This window comes from Myxine glutinosa, chromosome 1, assembly GCF_964187855.1.
Source record: "Myxine glutinosa chromosome 1, kmMyxGlut1.1, whole genome shotgun sequence".
Lineage (NCBI taxonomy): Eukaryota > Metazoa > Chordata > Myxini > Myxiniformes > Myxinidae > Myxine > Myxine glutinosa.
Window position 1 is genome coordinate 205,727,039 of NC_136261.1, and position 21,473 is coordinate 205,748,511.

General features: G+C 46.6%; 2 protein-coding genes across 4 annotated transcripts in view; both read right to left on the minus strand.

The window, feature by feature from the left end:
• LOC144890870 (uncharacterized) overlaps positions 1-21,473 on the minus strand; it is a 946,020-nt gene that overhangs the window by 503,440 nt on the left and 421,107 nt on the right. The window lies entirely within an intron of this gene.
• Positions 1-21,473, minus strand: part of LOC137433038 (protein FAM3B) — a 72,764-nt gene that overhangs the window by 19,285 nt on the left and 32,006 nt on the right. For 2 of the 3 annotated variants that reach the window (XM_068125459.2, XM_068125449.2), the window contains 3 exons: positions 7,923-7,981; positions 7,761-7,811; positions 7,404-7,491 (listed from right to left, as the gene is read on the minus strand). In XM_068125459.2, coding sequence (XP_067981560.2) covers positions 7,404-7,491; positions 7,761-7,811; positions 7,923-7,981 — 198 coding nt within the window. Of the gene's footprint in view, positions 1-5,284; positions 6,378-7,403; positions 7,492-7,760; positions 7,812-7,922; positions 7,982-21,473 lie in introns of those variants that run through there. The other variant, XM_068125467.2, reaches the window with a different exon arrangement.

The window sequence follows — 21,473 nt, forward strand, 5'->3', positions numbered from 1 at the left end:
AAGCAATGTTTCTTCCAGAATGAAGAAACCGAGGTACTTGAACTGGTTCAGGTTTCCGTTCAGAACAACAAGGTCAGTTTTGCCCCCTGCATGAAAAGCAGCCCAAACGGTCACCCCACCACCTCCAGCTTGGACTCTTGGCACTATACAATCTTTGTTGAAGGCTTCATGCACTTGTCTGCGCACTCGGACACAGCCATCTTGACGATAGACCAGAAATCTAGACTCGTCACTGAAGATCATGTGATTCCAGTGTCCTGGATGCCATTGATGGTGCTCTCTGGCCCAATGCAATCGGCGCTGGCGGTGTTGTCTGCTCAGGCGTGGCTTTCTCAGGGGACGCCTGGCACGATAGCCTGCTTGAACCAGTCGTTGGTTGACTAGCCTTCTGGATACAGGCACATTTATCAGTTGCTGCCACTCAGCCCTACGCCGATTAGCTGACTTGGTACGGCCATTGCGGACTAACCGGTGCAGCTGGCGATCATCCCTCCTTGTGGTTCTGCGGGGACGTCCTGGCCTCGGTATTGGAGTAGGGACACCCCTCTGAGCATTTCGTTTCAGGATCTTTGACACCTGACCTTGAGTGATGCCATACTGCCGAGCAATAGCACGCTGTTTCATGCCGTAATTTGGTAAAGCCACCACTCCATGACAAACAGCATTGTCGAGTTGACGGACCATCTCCAGAGGAAGCGGCAATAACTTTTGTAGACGTGCAGCAGTTGTTTTCCACTAATACAGAACGCAGCAACCCTGGTATACCCGACTGTGAAGCCAATCATCAAATGCACCTGTCCGTACATTTTGCCACGCCACCTGTGATATAATCCTGTTGTTGACTTCTTGCTGCGACAGACAATCAGTGACATGGTTCTTTTAACAAATAAATCACCAAAGTGTAAAAGAAACTCACCAGATTGATATACTAAGTTAAGAAAGTAAACCCAAGTCAAGAAAAAAAAAAATTCCATATTAAATGTCAAGTCTGTGTATATATACAGTATATATATATATATATATATATATATATATATATATATATATATATATATATAATTATATAGATATATAGATATATATATAGATATATATATATATACAGTCACGTGAAAAAGTAAGTACACCCCATGTATAGTTTTGACTTTTTCAACATATTTCAACAGACAGCTATTTGATCTTAATTTCAACAATATTGATAGATAAAGGTGATATAATATAACAAATATCATGAAACATTTACATATTGTAGTCCATTATATAATTTCAATAAACATTAATGCAAATTTCGCATGTGGAAAAAGTAAGTACACCCTTGGGTCTAATAGGTGGTATTGCCCCCTTTGGCAGAAACAACCTCAAGTAGGCGTTTCATGTAACTGTCTACCAGTCTCTGACATCGACTGGGAGAAATTTAGGCCCACTCCTCCATGCAGAAATATTTCAGCTGTGCGATGTTTGAGGGGTTTCTTGCATGCACAGCTCGTTTCAAATCCCCCACAACATCTCGATGGGATTTAGATCCGGGCTTTGACTTGGCCATTCCAGAACACTCCATTTCTTTCTTTTCAGCCATTCCTTGGGGGATTTACAGGTATGTTTGGGGTCATTGTCATGTTGCAAGGTCCACCTTCGGTTGAGCTTCAACTTCCTGACAGATGGCCTCACATTATCCTCAAGCACCCTCTGGTACAATGAAGAATTCATAGTGGATTCTATGATGGTGAGCTGCCCAGGCCCTGATGCAGCAAAGCTGCCCCAAACCATAATATTTCCACCACCATGCTTTACAGTTGGTATCAGGTTCTTGTGGTGAAATGCTGTCTATGGTTTTCGCCAAACATGTCTTCTGGTACTGTGGCCAAATAGCTCTACCTTTGACTCATCTGTCCAGAGCACATTGTTCCAGAAGTGCTGGTCTTTGCCTAGGTGTTCATTGGCAAACTTTAGTCTTGCCCTGATGTTCTTTCTGGACAGCAAAGGTTTCCTCCTGGCACACCTCCCATGTAGATCAAATTTGTGCAGCCTCTTTCTAATGGTAGACTCGTGCACTTTGACATCAACAGTGGCAAGAGCTACCTTTCTGTCCCGTGATGACATTCTGGGGTTTTTAGAGACTTCTTTCAGCATCTTGCGGTCTGCTCTCGGGCTGAACTTGCTGGGGCGGCCTGGCCTGAACAAGTTGGCAGTTGTTTGGAATCTTCGCCACTTGAAGATGATCTTCCGGACAGTCGAATGATTGATTTCAAATTGTTTGGAGATCTTTTTAAATCCCTTCCCAGACTTGTTGGCATCAGGAACCTTCTTTCTGAAGGCCTCAGAGAGCTCTTTTGATCTCGGCATTGTGACGCCGCACACCTCAACAACAAAGAGCAAACCAAACTAAATGTCTGATATTTCAATAAGACAGGTTCCTCCAAGATCCTCTCTAACGATGTTCTAATCATTTGCACCTGAGCTGGTGCACCTGATTCTAATTTTAGGTATTTGAAGTCGTGATAAATGTAAGGGTGTACTTCCTTTATCCACATGCAAAATTTGCATTTATGTTTATTTAAATTATACAATGGACTACAAAATGTAAATGTTTCATGATATTTGTTATATTATATCACCTTTATCTATCAATATTGTTGAAATGAAGATCAAATAGCTGTATGTTGAAATATGTTGAAAAAGTCAAAACTTTACATGGGGTGTACTTACTTTTTCACGTGACTGTATACTAGCTTGGCTCGGCTCGCGCACTGAGGAACGGGCTTATTTTAGCTGAGGATAATGACTGTACCTGAGTTGCTGTGTTGTCATGATTTACAACAATCATAATGCAAACAATTATTTTGCACAAATGTATTTGTTGTGTTTGTGATATTACATTTTTAAAGCCAATTTAGGTTGAAGATGTAGGTTGAATGTTTTTTTTCTTTTTCAAGAAAGAACCCCTCAGCACAAGCACATACCTTGGGGAGGGGTAGGTGCAGACTGGAAGTTTGGGACGATTACACCTCACCACCACGTCATTCAAAACACCTCACCACCAAGTAATTCAAAACACCTCACCACCAAGTAATTCAAAACACCTCACCACCAAGTAATTTAAAACACCGCACAGCCACGAAATTAAAAACACCTCACCACCACATCATTTAAAAACACCTCACCACCAAGTAATTCAAAACACCTCACCACCACGTAATTCAAAACACCTCATCACCAACTAATTCAAAACACCTCACCACCACATAATTAAAAACACCTCACCACCATGTAATTATAAATACCTCACCACCACGTAATTCAAAACACCTCACCACCACGTAATTCAAAACAACTCACCACCATGTGATTTAAAAACACCTCACCACCACGTAATTCAAAACACCTCATCACCAACTAATTCAAAACACGTCACCACCACATAATTAAAAACAACTCACCACCAAGTAATTCAAAACACCTCACCACCACGTAATTCAAAACACCTCATCACCAACTAATTCAAAACACCTCACCACCACATAATTAAAAACACCTCACCACCACGTAATTATAAATACCTCACCACCACATCATTTGAAACACCTCACCACCACATAATTCAAAATACCTCACTACCACGTGATTCAAAACCACCACAACGTTATAAAAACACTTTACAACCACGGAAACAAAAGTTTGAGGAAGTCGTTAAGTGACAACACAGACACTGCCCAGATGTGTAGATATATACTGCAGATAAATGACTGTACCCGAGTTGCCGTTTTGTCATGGTTTAAACCAATCATAATTCAAACAAGTATTTTGCACAAATGTATTTGGAATATACGTGATATCACATTTTATAAACAATTGAAGTTGAAAAAAAAAATTTCCCCGCAAAAATTCCAAAAAAAAGAAAAGAAAATTGCAAAATTTTTCAAAAAAATACCCTTAGGACATACCGACGGGAGAGATATGTACACACCAGAAGTTTGGTACGATTTCACAGAAGTTTGAGAAAGTAGTTTACTGACAAGACAACACAACACAAGACAGACACTGCACAGATATATATATATATATATATATATATATATATATATATATATATATATATATATATATATATATAGATATACACAGTATATATATATATATATATATATATATATATATATATATATATATATATATATATATATATATATAGTATATATATATATATATATATATATATATACACAAAGAATTAAGTTAAGCACCCCCCCCCCGTTTTTTTACAACCTCGCACATTACAAGTTTGTTGTCGTCAAAACAGTGTAATATACCCATGATATTGCTATATTTTCTGGAGAAGTGATATTATGGTCACATAAAAACATAACAATCATGCCGTTTTCAATATTTTATTCTGAATAATTTAAGGTGAAATTTTTTGGGAATTTTAGGCATATTTTCACCTCAATTTAAGTATGGAGCTATAGGTCCGTCACAGCACCTTGGACCTGATAACTGTGCGAGGTAACCTCAACGGAGAGCGATATGCCGAGGAAATCCTGAATACCACCGTAATCCCGCACTTCGATGACCACACCCTCGCCAGCAGACCCATCTTCATGGATGACAACGCCAGGCCTCACCGTGTGAGACGCGTCCGAGCCTTGCTGGAGCAAGGTGCTGTGACAACCATCCCCTGGCCTGCGTACAGTCCTGACCTGAACCCCCTCGAGCACGTTTGGGACATGTTGGGACGACAAATTGCGAAGATGGTCCCTCCAATAGCCAATCTGGATGAATTGGAACGTGCATTACATCGGGAATGGAACAACCTGCCACAGCAACGCATACGACGGCTTACAGGGTCTATGAGACGTAGGGTTGAGTCAGTGATCCGATCACGTGGGTCCTACACACGTTATTGACGCAAAGATCGCTAGAGGTCTTCTCAGAACAATGACTGTACGTTAGAAAACATAAACGTCATCCACACTGTCCGTGATGGACCTATAGCTCCATACTTAAATTGAGGTGAAAATATGCCTAAAATTCCCAAAAAATTTCACCTTAAATTATTCAGAATAAAATATTGAAAACGGCATGATTGTTATGTTTTTATGTGACCATAATATCACTTCTCCAGAAAATATAGCAATATCATGGGTATATTACACTGTTTTGACGACAACAAACTTGTAATGTGCGAGGTTGTAAAAAAACGGGGGGGGTGCTTAACTTAATTCTTTGTGTATATATACACACTACCGGTCAAAAGTTTTAGAACACCTCAATTTTTCCAGTTTTTATTGAAATTTACGCAGTTTAATGTCCAGTGAATAACCTGAAATGGTACAAATGTAAGCAGCAAACTGCTTGAGGTTAAAAAAAAGTTTAGGTTAGCAAAAACGGGAAAATATTGTAAATTGCACAGTTATATTGTAAAAAAAGGCCTTCTTCAGGGAACAGGTAATGGGTTAACAACTTACAGCTATTCTGCAGCAATGTAAGTAACTTAAGCCTTGAAAGTTGATGCAAACAATTCCTACAGGTGTCCCAACCTCTGCTGATTACTTGATTACAAACCCCCTGTCTGTATAAAAGCAGTATTGGAACAGACTGTTAATACACCATCTGAAGCATTATTTGGACAATATTGCACTGCAGGAAGTAGTATATTGGAAACTGGAGGAAACTCTGACAGGAAGAGGTCTGGCAGACCCAAAGCCACAACAGAATCAGAAGACAAGTTTCTGAGAGTCAACAGCTTGCGTGATAGGCGGCTCACAGGATAACAGCTTCAAGCACAGCTTAACACTGGTCAAAGTAAGCAAGTCTCAGTTTCAACTGTGAAAAGAAGACTTCGAGCTGCAGGTTTGACAGGTCGAGTGGCAGTAAGAAAGCCATTGCTAAAATGGCAAAATAAGAAAAAGAGGCTTGCCTGGGCCATGAAGCACCGCCAGGGGACTACTGAAGACTGGAAGAAGGTCTTATGGACCGATGAATCAAAATTTGAAATCTATGGTTCATCACGCAGGGTTTTTGTACGCCGTCGAGTAGGCGAAAGGATGGTTCCGCAGTGTGTGCCACCAACTGTCAAACATGGAGGAGGACGCGTGATGGTCTGGGGCTCTTTTGCTGGATCCAGAGTCGGCGACTTGCACAGAGTGACTGGCACCCTGAACAAAAAGGGCTACCACAGCATTTTACAGCGCCATGCAATATCCTCTGGTATACGCCTAGTTGGTCAGGGGTTCATCCTACAGCAAGATAATGACCCTAAACACACCTCCAGGCTATGTCAAAACTACCTTCGAGGAAAAGAACAAGACGGTAGACTTGAAATCATGGAATGGCCAGCACAGTCTCCAGACTTAAACCCCATCGAGCTGGTTTGGGATGACCTAGACAGAAGGGTGAAAGCAAAGCAACCTCCAAGTGCAACACATTTGTGGGAACTCCAGAACAATATTTGATTTCCATTGCAGAAAGAATGCCACGAGTTTGTTCGGTGGTTATATCTGCAAAAGGTGGCTACTTTGCTGAGTCAAAGATTTAAATTAAATTTTGTTAAACAAAATGATTCTATGATTTCTTTTTTATCTCCAATTGTTTATTTGTTCTATGCTTAATTTCAGAGTACATTGAGACATTAAACTCAACAAGCTCAACACCCTGGTGTTGGGCTAGCGGCTAGGGTGCCAGCTTAGGATCCGAGGATCCTGGGTTCGAATCCCGGTCGATCGCTGAATTAACGCCAGGGGGGTTGACTCAGCCTGTCATCCTTCCGAGGTCGGCTAATTGAGTACCAGTTCACTGGTAATTCCCTGTTTGTCGTTAAAGGCGGCAAAAAGGGTTGGCGTCAGGAAGGGCATCCGGCCGTAAAACATTGCTTCAAAAAGGGGACCAAAAAACAACAACAACCACGGTCCCCGAAAAAGGCCAACCCCCGCTTCGCGGGGAAAAATGGCCTCTAAAGGTGTTTTTTTATTTATTTATTGAGACATTAAACTGTGTAAATTTCAATAAAAACTGGAAAAATTGAGGTGTTCTATAACTTTTGACTGATAGTGTATATATATATATATATATATATATATATATATATATATATATATATATATACGTATATATATATATATATATATATATATATATATATATAATATATATAAATATATATATATATATATATATATATATATATATATATATATATACATACATACATACATGCATACAGTATATATATAATTATAGATAGATATATATATATAATTATAATACTTCTGTTTTTTTTTTCCAAAAAATAAATAAATAATGATCAGCTTCAGTTAATCTGTTTGTTTTTTTTAATTCCTGCATTTCACTTTAAATGTCCAGTAGGTTTGAGGTGCACAACTGAATAGATTATGAGCACACTGACTTACCTTGTAGCTCCATCATCAAAGGTTGCAATGAGGATAAATGATCCAGTGGAAATACTTTTCAGGTAGGTCACCATAGGCTGTGAAAATGCTAAAAAAAAAAAACAGCAGAAGCTGCGAGTCAAACCGACAGACTGACTGGTTAACTCATTTGCACCCTGCTAAGTCCCAGTGATAAATGCTCCCCAACACAAGAGATACAGTGACATAACCATAACCACACAGTGAGGCTAACCTACTACACCCCTCTCATTTATGCATTATGCTCATGAGTTAGTGTAGAAAAAACAATGTAGTTGTGGATTTAGGCATTAAATGGCTTATTTTTTTCCTTTACAAACTCCTTTTTTGCTTCCTTACCTCCTTCATACATATCAAATGCCTTTATTTCCACCAAGGCACCTGTTTTCACTGTAAAAATAACAATAAGAAAACAATTAAAAGCATTAAGTGTTTGTTACATTGAAATTTTTTTTTTATCCAAACGACTGTTTGAGAGGTAAGGAAAAGTTATCAACAAACCTTCGAGCACAACTATATTCATTCCTCTTCCAAGCTTTTCTAAGTTTGTCTCAAATATTCTGCAAGAACAACATTTTTACTTACACCAGTCCAAAGCATAGAGTAACAAAAGAGGCATAAAAATAAACAATGTACAAAAAAATGTTTCCAGCCCTTCACTCAAAGAGCTTCCCCAGATAACTTCTTTCATCAAACATGCCAATAAATGGTTTGGTCCAGACCCTAATATCTTACTACCAGACTCTCCTCCTTTGGTATCCATGGAAATATCCATACATGGCTGGCAGACTTCCTCTCTAGTCGTAGTCAACATGTGGCCCTGAATGGGTTTCTCTCATCTCCTCTTCCTGTTCAGGCTGGAGTTCCCCAAGGCAGTACTCTGGGCCCTGTGCTTTTTCTGGTCTTCATCAATGATCTCTCTGACTCTCTTGAAAATCCTCTCTCTCTCTTTGCTGATGACTCTACTCTCTGTCGCTCCATTCCTCATCCCTCAGATCGGCAGTCTGCAGCCTCCTCACTCTCTGCAGACCTGGACAAAATCACAGACTGGGCAAACAAGTGGAACATGTCTTTCAATCCTGAGAAATCTCATACTCTTACGATGTCTCTCCAAAAAGACCGACTGGACAACCCTCCCATCCACTTTCTGAATAACCCTCTCCAAGAAGTTCTGTCACTCAAGCTTTTGGGTCTCACTATTTGCCATGATCTTTCCTGGGAAAACCACATTTCAAATCTGGCCTCCAAAGCCAGTCGCCGACTGGGCATCCTCCGTCGTGCGGTCTTTCCTTGGCACACCTGAGCTCCTCACCACATACAAGGCTTTCATCCGCAGCTCAATGGAATACTGCTCTCCCCTCTGGGCTGGTGCTCCTGCCTCACACCTAGCTCGTCTTCACGTTGTTGAAACCAAAGCGTTCAGAATCATTGGAATCTCCCGCGATGAAGCTAACTCCAAGGGCCTTTCACTCACTCACCGCAGGCAGGTTGGTGGTCTTTCCGTCTTCTACCGACTCCTCTCCGGCCTTGCCCCCCAGCTCTCTCTGGGCTCTGTCCCCCAAATATTCCTACAGGTCGCACAAGATCTGCCTGCAACCCTCTTATGGTTAAACTGCCAAAATCAAGACTCTCTGCTCACCTTCACCCCTTCATTCCTCTTTTCTCCTGCCTCTGGAACAAACTCCCTAACTCTCTTCAATCCCACTCCTCCCTCCAGGTCTTTAAAACAGCTGTTCACCACCATCTCTTATCTTCCCCCATCCAAAACCTTGATCTTTTCTACCCCCGCTAATTTCACCCCAAATACACTTTTTTGAAATACCAACTTCTGTCCTGGAAGTCCTTGGTGTCCTTGTGTTTTACACTTCTCCCACCCCCCCTTCCCACGCCTCCTCCCCCCAAGCCCTCTCCCTCCCACACATCTCCCGATGTCCCTGCTCTCAAATGTTGTGTTTGTGTGCTTCCCCTTCTCTCCCCATCTTGTCTACCGCTCCCTCTTTATATATATTTTGTTTGTCTGTTTGATTTGTTTGTGAAATAAATGTTAGCTCTTTCATGAGCCTCGATTCTGTATACAAAAAAAAACGCAAGACTAACACAGGAAAAGGACTATTCTTACACATACTCAGAATTAACTGAACTATTGCGAAGCTACGTGTTGTAGTGTGACTAAACTATGAGGGGGAAAATTAACCTTTATTGTACAAACTCAAAACCGCAACACTACCCCTCTCCCTCGTCAGACTCGTCCCCGAGTCAAACCCAACAAAAATGGAACGACCGGTTTTGAGAATGATATGCAAGTTACTTTTACTTTTACGTGTGACATCTAGGTGTGGTTCCCTCTAACATTTACTCTAACCCATGGGTGCGACAGTTTTAAAACACCAAATATGTCCCCCCTATTGCGTTGAGTAGCTATCGAACAGAATCACGCCACCGAATCCGGAATTTGTTAAATTAAACACATAGCCGGTGGTCAGCATTTTATATTTACAAGCACAGAAAAACTTACTCTTATTTACAATTCTATGACCTAGGACCTGTCCTTTTTGGAAGAGAAGATTGGAGGGGAGAGAAAGCACAGCAAAAACACAAACACACTCAAAAATTCAAAACACTTGCTGCTTGCTTCTTGCTTCTTCTGTGTGCCTATCAAACTGGCTAGCCCCCTGACCAGCATACAGGCCATTCCTGATCTTCAGGGCTATCTACCTTACAAATCTTCTCGTCCCTAGCACACCATAGTAAAAATGCACAAAAATGCTTTTATTTCTTTCCTTTGTCAGGCAGGGCCAACCTTATGTGGTCCGACTGCGTGACATTAATGCCACTCAAAACAAGTGGTCCGAAGATGCAAGGTGATGCTGCAGCAAGGTGCTGCACGGCAGAGGTGCAAGGCCACAAAACTTGTGGTCCATGAGTGTAATAATGTGCAGCAAAGTGTTTGTGGCAGCAAAGTACTGCACAGGTGTAGCAAAGTTACAGTAAAAGGATATGGCAGCAAATGCTGCACAGTTTGGTTGCACAGATGTAACAAAGTGCAGCAGGGATAATGCACATATGTAGCAAGGTGCAGCAGGGATGCTGCACAGTTCGATGGTGCTGCACAGTTCCACCTCCAAAATGGTCCTGGGGTGGGGGGAGAGACAAAGCACGACCAGCAAAGCGGAAAGGGCGCAAAGGTACACAGCAAACAAGGTAATGCAGCGCAAGGGGCGCGGAAGAGCGAGCAGAGAAGGCCCATCCCTAGCCGTCCATACCCCCCAACGTCGGCTTACACTACCCTAGCCCTCCTTGTATTTACAAATTCGTCCCTACGTCTTGTCTCCCATATCCCCCTCTCAGCCAAATTCGTCTCCCAATCCCTCCCAGGAAGGAAGGAATGGAACAAACACAATGTCCCATTACGTCATGATGCGTCTTTACCACTCAAACAGTTTCACAGCATCCTGGTGTGGAGCTTCGTCCTCCTTGGTGACTGGCTGTGGATGATGCGTAGGGATTTCTCATCCTAACTACTCAACTGACATATACTTTTAACCTACCCGGGGTCATACCCTGCCAATCGGCCTCTTTAAACTATGTGGTTATAAAAACCCGAATTCCCATTGCCCACCTTGTGGTGCCCTTGAAATTTGGGTCTCACTCCCACAAATTTTCACTCTGTGCCTTTGCACAATTTCGGGGCTGGGTCGTGTGGCTCCACTAGCAGGTCTACCTACCTGCGCACCTCCGCCACTGAAGTCGCCACCCGAGCTTACCTGCTCCTGCGACTACCTAAACTGGGGAAGGCCCCTCCTGGCACTTTACCCCTTGATGCCCACTTTGGCATTGGGAAACCCGGGTCCTCTCCTGGGATCCTCGGGCCCCACTCAACAACTCACAACTACCCTAACTGGCTCCCAGAGCCTACCTGCGGCCTCACCTGGCTGACAAACTACCAGTGTCGGAGTGCCCCAATAACCATACGCACAAATTAAACCACACGCCCAGCCATGTCACTGACTCATGCACCCTCCAAAGCACTACTTTGCCACTACCCGCACCACAGGTGTCAATATCCATACAATTTTGCCTATGCCCTCTACCTGGCTTTACACTACCCCCTCTGGCTTTCGCGAATGGGTTCCACTCTTCCCCCATTCACTCCTTCGCACCATGCATTCCACATCTTCTATTTCACACCAAGCATTCCACACCAAATATTCACACACACCATTTATTTCGCACACCTTTTGTCTCACACACCTTTTGTGCTCACACACTTCATTCCTTGCACACCTTTTGTTCTCACTCCTCAAACCAATTCCATTTATTTTCCACAAACATTTCCTCACACACACAGCATCATCTATCTAACTACTTCCCCTAATACTCGTGCTTCCTCGTCGTCCCATTACACTATGCACTCCCTTCGTCATTTTCAACCAGCTAAGCTACCTACGTCCCCACTATAGGTACAGATGTCACTACTTCAATCTCTGTCTTCTAAAGTCTGCTAAATCCCTAACATTATCCTAGCCCTCCCTCGGCTAGCTTCGGTGCCCCATGGAGGTAACCATCGCTGGCCCCCCATGTGCCTGTCACTGCCATCCCCCTAAACTAATGCTCATGGGCCCTGGCCGTGTGAGGATTGGTTAAACTACCATTCCTCCACGCAGGGTACCATTCTCCAACACTACTCCCCCCAGTCCTCTGAACTATGAGCCCCCGTCATTGGAGGTACTGGGTCCTGCCTCGGCCTCTAAAGCCAAGGCGATCCATGAGGGCGCCTGTTCGCCCGTGTAGGGTCTCACTCGGTCGGCATGGACGATCCGAGGGAGGGCTCGTGGTCCCATTTTGATCTTAATGACCATGTCACAAATTTGCGCCAGGACGACCCCCGGGCCTTGCCAAGGCGAGGTGAGTTTGGGGCACTCGCCCTTCCGCCTCCGGGGATTGAAGAAGCAAATCTTCATCCCCGGAGAATACTGACTCCCCTGGCTCCGGTGGTCGTACCTACGCTTCATCTTGGCACCCGCCAGCTGAAGCTGGCGGCGTGCAAAGGCATGGACCCTCTCCATGCCTTCCTCCAGGTGACGTGCATAGCCCTCCCCCGGTGGTCTATCAGTGGTTTCTGGCACGGGACCGCATAGCAAATCGGCGGGAGCCCGCAACTCCCGCCCGTACATAAGCAGCGCTGGACTACATGCGGTGGCCCCATGCTGGCTGGTTCGGTAGGCCATTAACAAATACGGGAGATGTTCGTCCCAGTCGTCCTGACGGGTGGTGGTAAATAGTGCCAATTGTTGAACCAGGGTTCGATTGAGCCTTTCCACCATCCCGTCAGATTGAGGTATTAAAGGCGTTGTTCTTGTTTTCCTAATTGACAGGAGCCTGCACACATCTTTTAATAATTGACTCAAAATTTCGACCATCATCGGTGTGCAGGTCCTCCGGGATCCCATGCCGACATACAAATCCTTCCACGAAGGCCTGTGCTACCACCCCGGCTTCTTGGTTGGGGAGGGCATAGGCCTCCGGCCACTTGGTGAAATAGTCCATAACTACTAGGATGTACTTATTACTTTGGCGGGTGCGGGGTAGTGGTACTAGAATGTCCATAGCCACCCGCTCACGGGGGGCCCCCACCTGGTGTAATTGAAGGGGGGCCCTCATCCTCCGTGCTGGTCCCTTTTTAGCAGTACAGGTGTCGCATCTCCGACACCAGTCCTGTATATCGCGCCCCATATTTACCCAATAGAACCTCCGGCGGACCCGAGATGTTGTCTTTGTTCTGCCCAAATGGCCGCCGGAGCGGGTACCATGCACCTGCTGCAAAATGGTGTTCTTAAATTGCTCTGGGACTATCACCAGCCAGGAAGTTTTCTCAGAGGGAATCTCTACCCACTTGCGGTACAAGATGTTATTTTTCAATTCCAGGGTTTGTCACTGAGCCCAATATGCCTTTGTTGGCGCCCCGAGGGGGGTGACCTCTTCCCACTAGGTCTTCTCCCTAATCGAACCCATTCGTGCACCGGTCCCAGTACGGGATCCTCCCGCTGGTCCGTGCTCCAAGCCAAAGTTCCAAATTCCTCATCGGCGGTTAGTGGCAAGATTGGCCCTCTCACCCGGGTTGCACGGACTACGAGGGTAGGGGTGGAGTCTACCAATTGTTCCCTGTCCTCGTGCCTCGCACAAAATTTACAATTTTCCCCCAAACAAGGACGTCGAGAGAGTGCGTCGGCATTCCCATGGGCCTTTCCGGCCCTATGGGTCACATTAAAATCGTACAGCTACAACTTTTCCAACCATCTTGCAATTTGGCCCTCCGGCTCCTTGAACCGGAGGAGCCATTGCAGGGAGGAATGGTCAGTTCGAACCAAATAATTCCGCCCGTACAAGTACGAGTGGAAATGGCTCATGGCAGTCAGCATAGCCAATAACTCTTTACGAGTGACGCAATAATTTCGCTCGGGCCTACTCATGGCCTGACTATAATACGCGATCACTCTCTCCACGCCCCCCTGTGTCTGGGACAAAACCGCGCCCAATCCCTCCTGGCTTGTATCCGTGTCCAGGGTAAATGTCCCGTCACTGGTGGGGTACGCTAGAATGGGTGCGGATGTCAAACACCCCTTCAATGCGAGGAAGGCCTCCTGGCACTCCCATGTCCAATTAAACCTCATCCCCTTCTCCGTAAGCCGGTGAAGGGGCTGGGCCATCTCTGCAAATTTTGCCACAAAACGCCTGTAGTAGGAGCAGAGTCCCAAAAAACCTCGCACCTCTTTGATATTACGCGGTGTGGGCCCCTCCTCTACCGCTATAATTTTGCCTGGGTCTGTTTTTAACCCCTAGCGACTGATGACATGACCTAGATATGCCACTTCCTTAGCAAACAAAGTGCACTTACTCGGACTCAACTTTAACCCTGCCTGTCTGAGGCACCCAAACACCTGGTCCAAATTAGCTATGGCTTGGGGAAATGTTTTAGCATGCACCAGGACGTCATCCAGGTACACCAGGCATGACTGCCATGGCATGCCGCCCAGCACATGCTCCATCAATCTTTCAAAGGTGGCGGGGGCGTTACACAAACCAAACGGCATCACAATGAACTGATACAGCCCCTTACCTGTGGAAAATGCCGTTTTCTCCTTCCCTGCCCTATCCATCTCCACCTGCCAATACCCACTCTTAAGGTCCAAGGTTGAGAACCAATTTGAGCCCGCAACGGCATCGAGGGTATCGGTAATTCTTGGCAGGGGACACGAGTCTTTGAGTGTCACGTTGTTTAGTTGGCGATAGTCCACGCAAAACCGCGTGGTTCCATCTTTCTTTTTAACCAACACAACTGGTGACATCCAAGGACTTCCCGAGGACTCAATCATACCTGCATTGAGCATTTTTCTACCTGCTCATCAGCTTCCTCCCTCTTGCTCCAAGGGAGCCGTCGGGCGGGCTGACGAATAGGCCGGGCCTCACCGGTGTGGATCTGATGTTTCACCAGGCCCATACGTCCAATATCCTCGGAGGACAAGGAGAAGATGTCCAAATGGGTCTCAATTAATTTGTGTAAGGCCTCCCGCTGGGTCTCCTCCAACTCTGCACTACTCCGGTTTGCCATCTCACAAATGGGATCGGGCCAATTCCTACTAGTTTCTAGAGACTCCCTCCGGGACCGGCTCGGCTGGATGTTCTCATCCCTCACTGCCGCAACTTCGTTAACTGGTGTGCAGCCGGCTATCTCTGTGCCCCGTCCTATTGTGTGTGGTTCTGTACTCACATTAATTACTGGGACGGCCACCACCGGCCCGTCCATTTTTACGAGGGTGCGGCCCACGACTAAACCCGTGACGGACTGCGCTGCCACCGGTTCGGCCAGGCTGCAGGACTCCTGCCAGGTTGGGCGAGCTAGCCATCGGGCCGGAAATATGGCCTCGGCCATCGGGGGGAATGGTCACGGCCTCAGAAGCCTCCAGCTCCGTCCTTTTGGGCCGTGCTCACCCCGTCCAATGGCAGCTCTTCTATTCCCACTTGCAGGGTCCCCCGGCACAAATCAATTTTACAAACACTGGCAGTCAACAGATACAGCCCGATTAGGCATGGGTCGCACACCTCCGCCACCCAAACTTCTATCTCCCTCTTTACCGACCCCAACTTGAGGGTTACAAAACAACGCCCTATGATAGGGGCCATTACCCCAGTAGCTAGCTGCAAACTATGATTTTACAGACGCTGGATTTTATCCCAGCCATCTGCACTCGAATCAAGGACCACAGGGCTGATGATCGTGGCGCTAGCTCCTGTGTCCACTACGGCATCTACCCCCACGCTGGCAATTTTGCACCAAATTGTCAAGCTACCTGTACCAATTTGGCCACAATAGATGACCTGTCGTGTCAATGAGGGCTCTTCTCCATCCCCTACTGCCAAGCACGGCCCTGCATGCATGGCATCTATTAGTTTCCCGGGCCCTCGTGGGGGGGTGTCTGGGGTCAGCTAATCCGATCCGTTCGAGGCGGAGTTGTTGGTCCCGGCTGCCGGGATCCGTCCCGGCGCGGGGTTCTGCACTCCCATGCACGGTGACCCACCCGGTTACAATTATAGCACCTCACCTGGTAAGGTGCTTGCCTCCGGAATTCCAAATTGCCCCCCCTGTAATTCCGAATTGGGGCATTTGTCCGTGGCCTACCGTGTGCCACCGCTAAAGCCACCTGCCACGGTCCAGATCCCACTCGGTGCTGGTCCACCAGCCTTCGGACCATGTCCTCCAGGTCCGGGCCCCTTTCGGGGCGGACCCTCTCAGGGGCCCGCCACCAGCCACGGGCCCTACCTGTCTCACCGCCACTGCGTGGCGCTCGCTCCCCCAGGCCAGGGGCCTCACTGCCTCCCAACGGGCCGCAGTGTCGGCCGCCTGGCTCAGGGTCTGCGGGCGCCACATGGCGAGCTGTTGCCGAAGCTCGGGGTCCGGGAAGGCCTGGATAAAATGGTCCAGCGCCAAGCTCTCTTGGGAGGTCGCGGCCATGTCCGCGTGTGTTATCCCCACTGCGCGGCGAATGTCACACACTAGATCCCCGATGGTCTCCTGGGGCTTTCTTTTTCGCACTGCTAGCTGAGCTTTAACAAGCTCGCTCTGCTGTTCCATGCCAAAACGATTAATTAAGGCTGCACGGAGGTCCGACAAGGTGATAGCACCCGGTGGTAAGGCAGTCAGGAACTCCGCCGCCGCGCCACGTAGGGCTGCCACGAGGTGTACCCCACCTTCGTCCGGGTTCCAACCGTTACCCCTACACACGTGGTCGAATTGCGCCAGGTACGCCCTCAAAATGCTCTTGCCGTCATATGGCGCGAGCGGAACCTTATGGCCGCCCGACGGTTGGACCCCGTGCGCCGCTCCCTGCGGGGTTAACGCGGGGCCGAACCGTTCGGGCCCCCATAGTACACTACTCCCTGGGGGCTCGCGTGCGTCACCCAATCCTCTAAAGACTACCCCGGTCGGAGTCGATGCCTGGGCCGCCTCTTCGCAACCCGCTACCCATTCCATACTCGCACACCCCGGCGCACACACACCTTTCGCACACCCCATCATCGGACACCCAGGCGCACACTCTTTCTCCACGCACTCTGTAATGGTCGCACAACTTGCCATAGGCCTTTCATGAATGCCCGGGTCAATTCCAAGTCCCAAGCTCGTCGAACCTCCCCTCACACCAAACACATTCCCGCCATTATCGCCACTCACCTCGGAGCTTCTTCCTCCTCGCTTCTCCTCCAACACTTGTAAACTTTTTATTTGGTCAGCAAGCACGTCATCACGATGTGAACACAGACTTTGCACATATTCCATCACCTCCTCCTTTATTTCTTTTTTAGTCTCCCTCCGTCTCTTCTTAATTTCACTCATCCCTTCTTCTACTTCCTCTAGCTTCTGCTTCACCCCTTCTATCTCACGGTGCGCCCCCGCAATCTCCCCTTCTAAGACCAAAATGGTCGTCTCTATATGTGTCCTCACCTCTCGTTCCCTCGTCCCCAACGTCTCTACCACGTCATCTATTCTTTTTGTCAGCCCCTCGTGCACCATTTGACATTCCTTCTTTGTCGCTATCACTTCCCGCCTTATTTCTTTTTGTGCTGCTTTCAGCCCCCCTATTATGTCAGTATTCTTTCCTACTTGCTCCCTTAATTCCTGCTGTCCTACCATCAGCTTTTCTACCTCCCGAGTCAATCCCTCTAGACCCCCATGTAGTCTGGCTGTACTCCGCTTTAACTCCCTCTCCACACGCTCCTCGCACTGCTTCACCTCATCGCGTACCAATGCGACCTCCTCGCTCAACCCGTGCCTAATGTCCTCCTCCATTTTTTCCATTTGACCACTCATTTTATTTTCCAATCCTACCATGTTACACCTTACTTCGTCTCTCATTTCCTTCATGTCCCTGGTGGATTTGTTCCCCTGGGTATCCATTGTTTCTTTCATTTATTTAATGTCATTCCTTTGGGTGTCCATTTTTGCATCCAGTTGGGTCAGGAATAGTCTAAGGTCAAACCCCATTTGCACAGCGGCCCCGGCTGCCACCGCGGGTTCGGCTCTCGCCGCCACGTGCGAGGCGCCGCCATTGTCTACCCCTGCTGCCGCCCCCGGTTCGGCTTCCTCCATTACCAACTGTCCCTCTCGGTCCTGGGTTATCAATTCTACCTCTACCTCATCTTCTACCCCCACCGGCATTCGACCGCCTTCGCTAGCCATGGTACGAATATAAATTTGGTTTTTTAATACTAAATTTCGTCCGCTCATAATTTTCGAGTGCGTGAAGCGCACTCCCGGTCCAATCCCACTCCCGGACACCAAATGTTACGGTTTTCACGTGACCCTCCTGCCCTTACCAAGGGGAGATTAAGCCCCTTGTTCTTCTTGGGTCATCGCAACCGCGGGATTTGCATCGCCACTCCCGGGCAGACGCAAGGTAGGGTTTCGGGACAATTCTCACACGTACCTAAATACCTGCTCCGCCGCGGAAGCGGGGATCAAGCCTCGCACGAGCCACGCGTAATTTGAGTATGTCCGAGCGGATGACGTACCACATGGTCCGTGCAGATCTCTGGCATTGGAACCCGATTCGAGCGGTTTTATTCGTACCATGCTTAGTCAATGATGGAAAGGACGAGACGGTCGAATAAAAGGAAGAACACAGGTTTAATGATTATTTACACTTATGTACAAGGCGAAGAGACACAGAGCAGTCTTATACAGTCTTAACTTATCCACAGAAACGGGCCCGATCACACTCACAGGGGGAAATGAAGGAAGGATGATGTTCACTCGCCGAACGCGCCGACTTGGTCATCCAGGAACGGCTCCACCTGGCGTGGCTCTCCCCGGTCACAGCACATCCCTCGATGAAGGCAAGCAGGCGGCGTAAGGGATCCTTGCAGCGCGTCTCTCGAACAAAGGGGCAGAGCAGGCAGGCGGGAAAATGTACACGTCTCTCGCCAGGCTTGGCGGCTTCTCACAGCGTGATTAATTAACGGCGCGCTCTCACTCGCGTAACCCAATAGAGGTTCTGCCTCAAGCTCAACCGAGCGTTTAATTTGTAAGAGCGCCTTATAACTTGGTTCATGCGCGTCTTCTCTCTCTCTCTCTTTGAACTCTCTCTTTGGTTCAGCGCACCTCCCTCAGAACTCGTTCAACAAGCGCCTCTCCCTTCTCATAACTCGGTTCAGCTCACCTCTCTGCAGAACTGCGTGGGGGGCTTCGCGCACTGGGTTATATTGCCAACCCCCTTAACTCGCTTGAATGTTCTAATAACGCCTTTTGACGCAGCCACTCCCTTCGAGCCCTGATTGGCGGCTAGCTCTTACCGTCGGCTTCTCCTTCGCCTTCCTTCGGTCTTGCCTCGACTTGCCAGGCCTGCCTCGTGTTAATTTGCGCCAAAAACCACAGTATCGAGGCGGCATAAGGCATTGGAGGGAAACCTAACTCTCATTATTCTACTCAACGCAAGACTAACACAGGAAAAGGACTACGCTTACATTTACTATGAAATAACTGAACTATCACGAGGCTACGTGTTGTAGTGTAACTAAACTATGAGGGAAAATTAACCTTTATTTGTAAAACACAAAACTGCGACAATATATATATATATATATATATATATATATATATATATATATATATATGTGTATATATATATATATATATATATATATATATATATATATATATATATATATATATATTTATTGTCGTGTCGCCCAGCGATTAAGACCACTGCGTGATGAATGACTGATCATTTTTAATCCTGAGGCGAACTTCGAATTCTTGGCGGTTATATTTATGGCACGCGCAGGACGGAAGGCAGCGAGATGCTTTCCTGAACATAAGGAAACACAACACAAGCCCACAAACAAAGAAACACAATACAACAAATAAAATGCAACAATAATGAATTTAATGAAAATAAATCAAGAAATGAAAAGATCGAAATAAATGCTGACATAAAAACAATAATTCCTAATGTGAGACGTTTCCATTCAGTCACAAATACAACACACAGGGGAAAGATAAATAAATCAAATGTTTCCTTTTTTAATCGGCCGGCACTCATCTCTGGTCCAAAATGCTGCCAGGGCCTTGGTGGTTGCTGCATCCGGTGTAGCCACTGCGCGGGAAGCGCTCCAACAATGGCGCTGAAACCGCGCATCAAAGGCCTTGGCAAGAAGCAAGCAGCCAAGACGACCGTGTCACTATCAAGTGCCATGCGGACCCCAGCTCCTTGATGAGCCCAAATGTTGCCCACCTCTGTCGAGATGCTGCCAATGCAGCAAAAGCTCCACGCTCCTTCAAAAGCGCACAACAATCCCAGCACACCAAACGCACCAACAATGGCAAGCTTCTTGTTCGTGCCCAGAGCCAGCAGAGAGGGAGCCACGCTCTTCTTCCTCTTTTTCAAAGTCTCTCGATCACGTCATACTGTCCAATCGCCGAGCTCCACCGAATCACCCCATGCCTCCTTGACCAATCAAGAAGTTCGGGGCGTGGCCTGCCGGTTACGATCTCTTGGAGGTGGGATTTCGTTGCGGAACCATGCCAAACACATCCGCCAAACTAACACATCCGCCAAACTAACACATCCGCCAAACAAACACATGCGCCAAACTAACACATCCGCCAAACAAACACATGCGCCAAACTAACACATCCGCCAAACTAACACATCCGCCAAACTTACACATCCGCCAAACTAACACATCCGCCAAACTAACACATCCGCCAAACAAACACATCTGAAAAACAAACACATCCACCAAACAACCCTGTGATCCCTGCCCGCTTGCAGGGAACGGTTGTTGTTATTGTTGTTGTTGATGGATGGTTTTATGGCCGGTCTCGTTGTAATTGTAAAAACGTAGGGAAAAACCACCGAGAGCAATCACATACTGGGGGAAAACGAATCTTAACCCCTATCTAATTACCATAGCTTCACCCCTTATGTGGAGACACATAAGCAACTTAAGCTCCAGTTTCCCTACTTAATACATCGAGATGTCTCATACTCGTCCACGGTCCATGCTATACCTATACGATCCTGCCTCCACTATGGTATTCCATCATCTACCCCCACAAACGTAACAATATATATACATATAGTGCCTATAGAAAGTCTACACCCCCTTTCAAAATTTTCACCTTTTGTTGTCTTATAGTCTGGAATTATAATGCATTAAATGAGACTTTTTCCACCTTTATTTACCCATCGTAACCCACAACTTCCAAGTGAAAAACAAATTCTACAAATTTCAGAAAATTTATTTGGAATACAAACTACAATATCTTGGTTGGATAAGTGTCCACCCACCCCCCCCCCCCCCCTCCTGAGTTAATACTTGGGGGAAGCACCTGTGACAGCAATTACAGCTGTGAGTCTATTGGGATAGGTCTCTACCAACTTTTCATACCTTGATTGGGCAATATTTGCTCATTCTTCTGTACAAAACTGTTCAAGCTCAGTCATGTTGCATGGGGAGCATTGATGGACAGCAATCTTTCAATCATGCCACAGATTT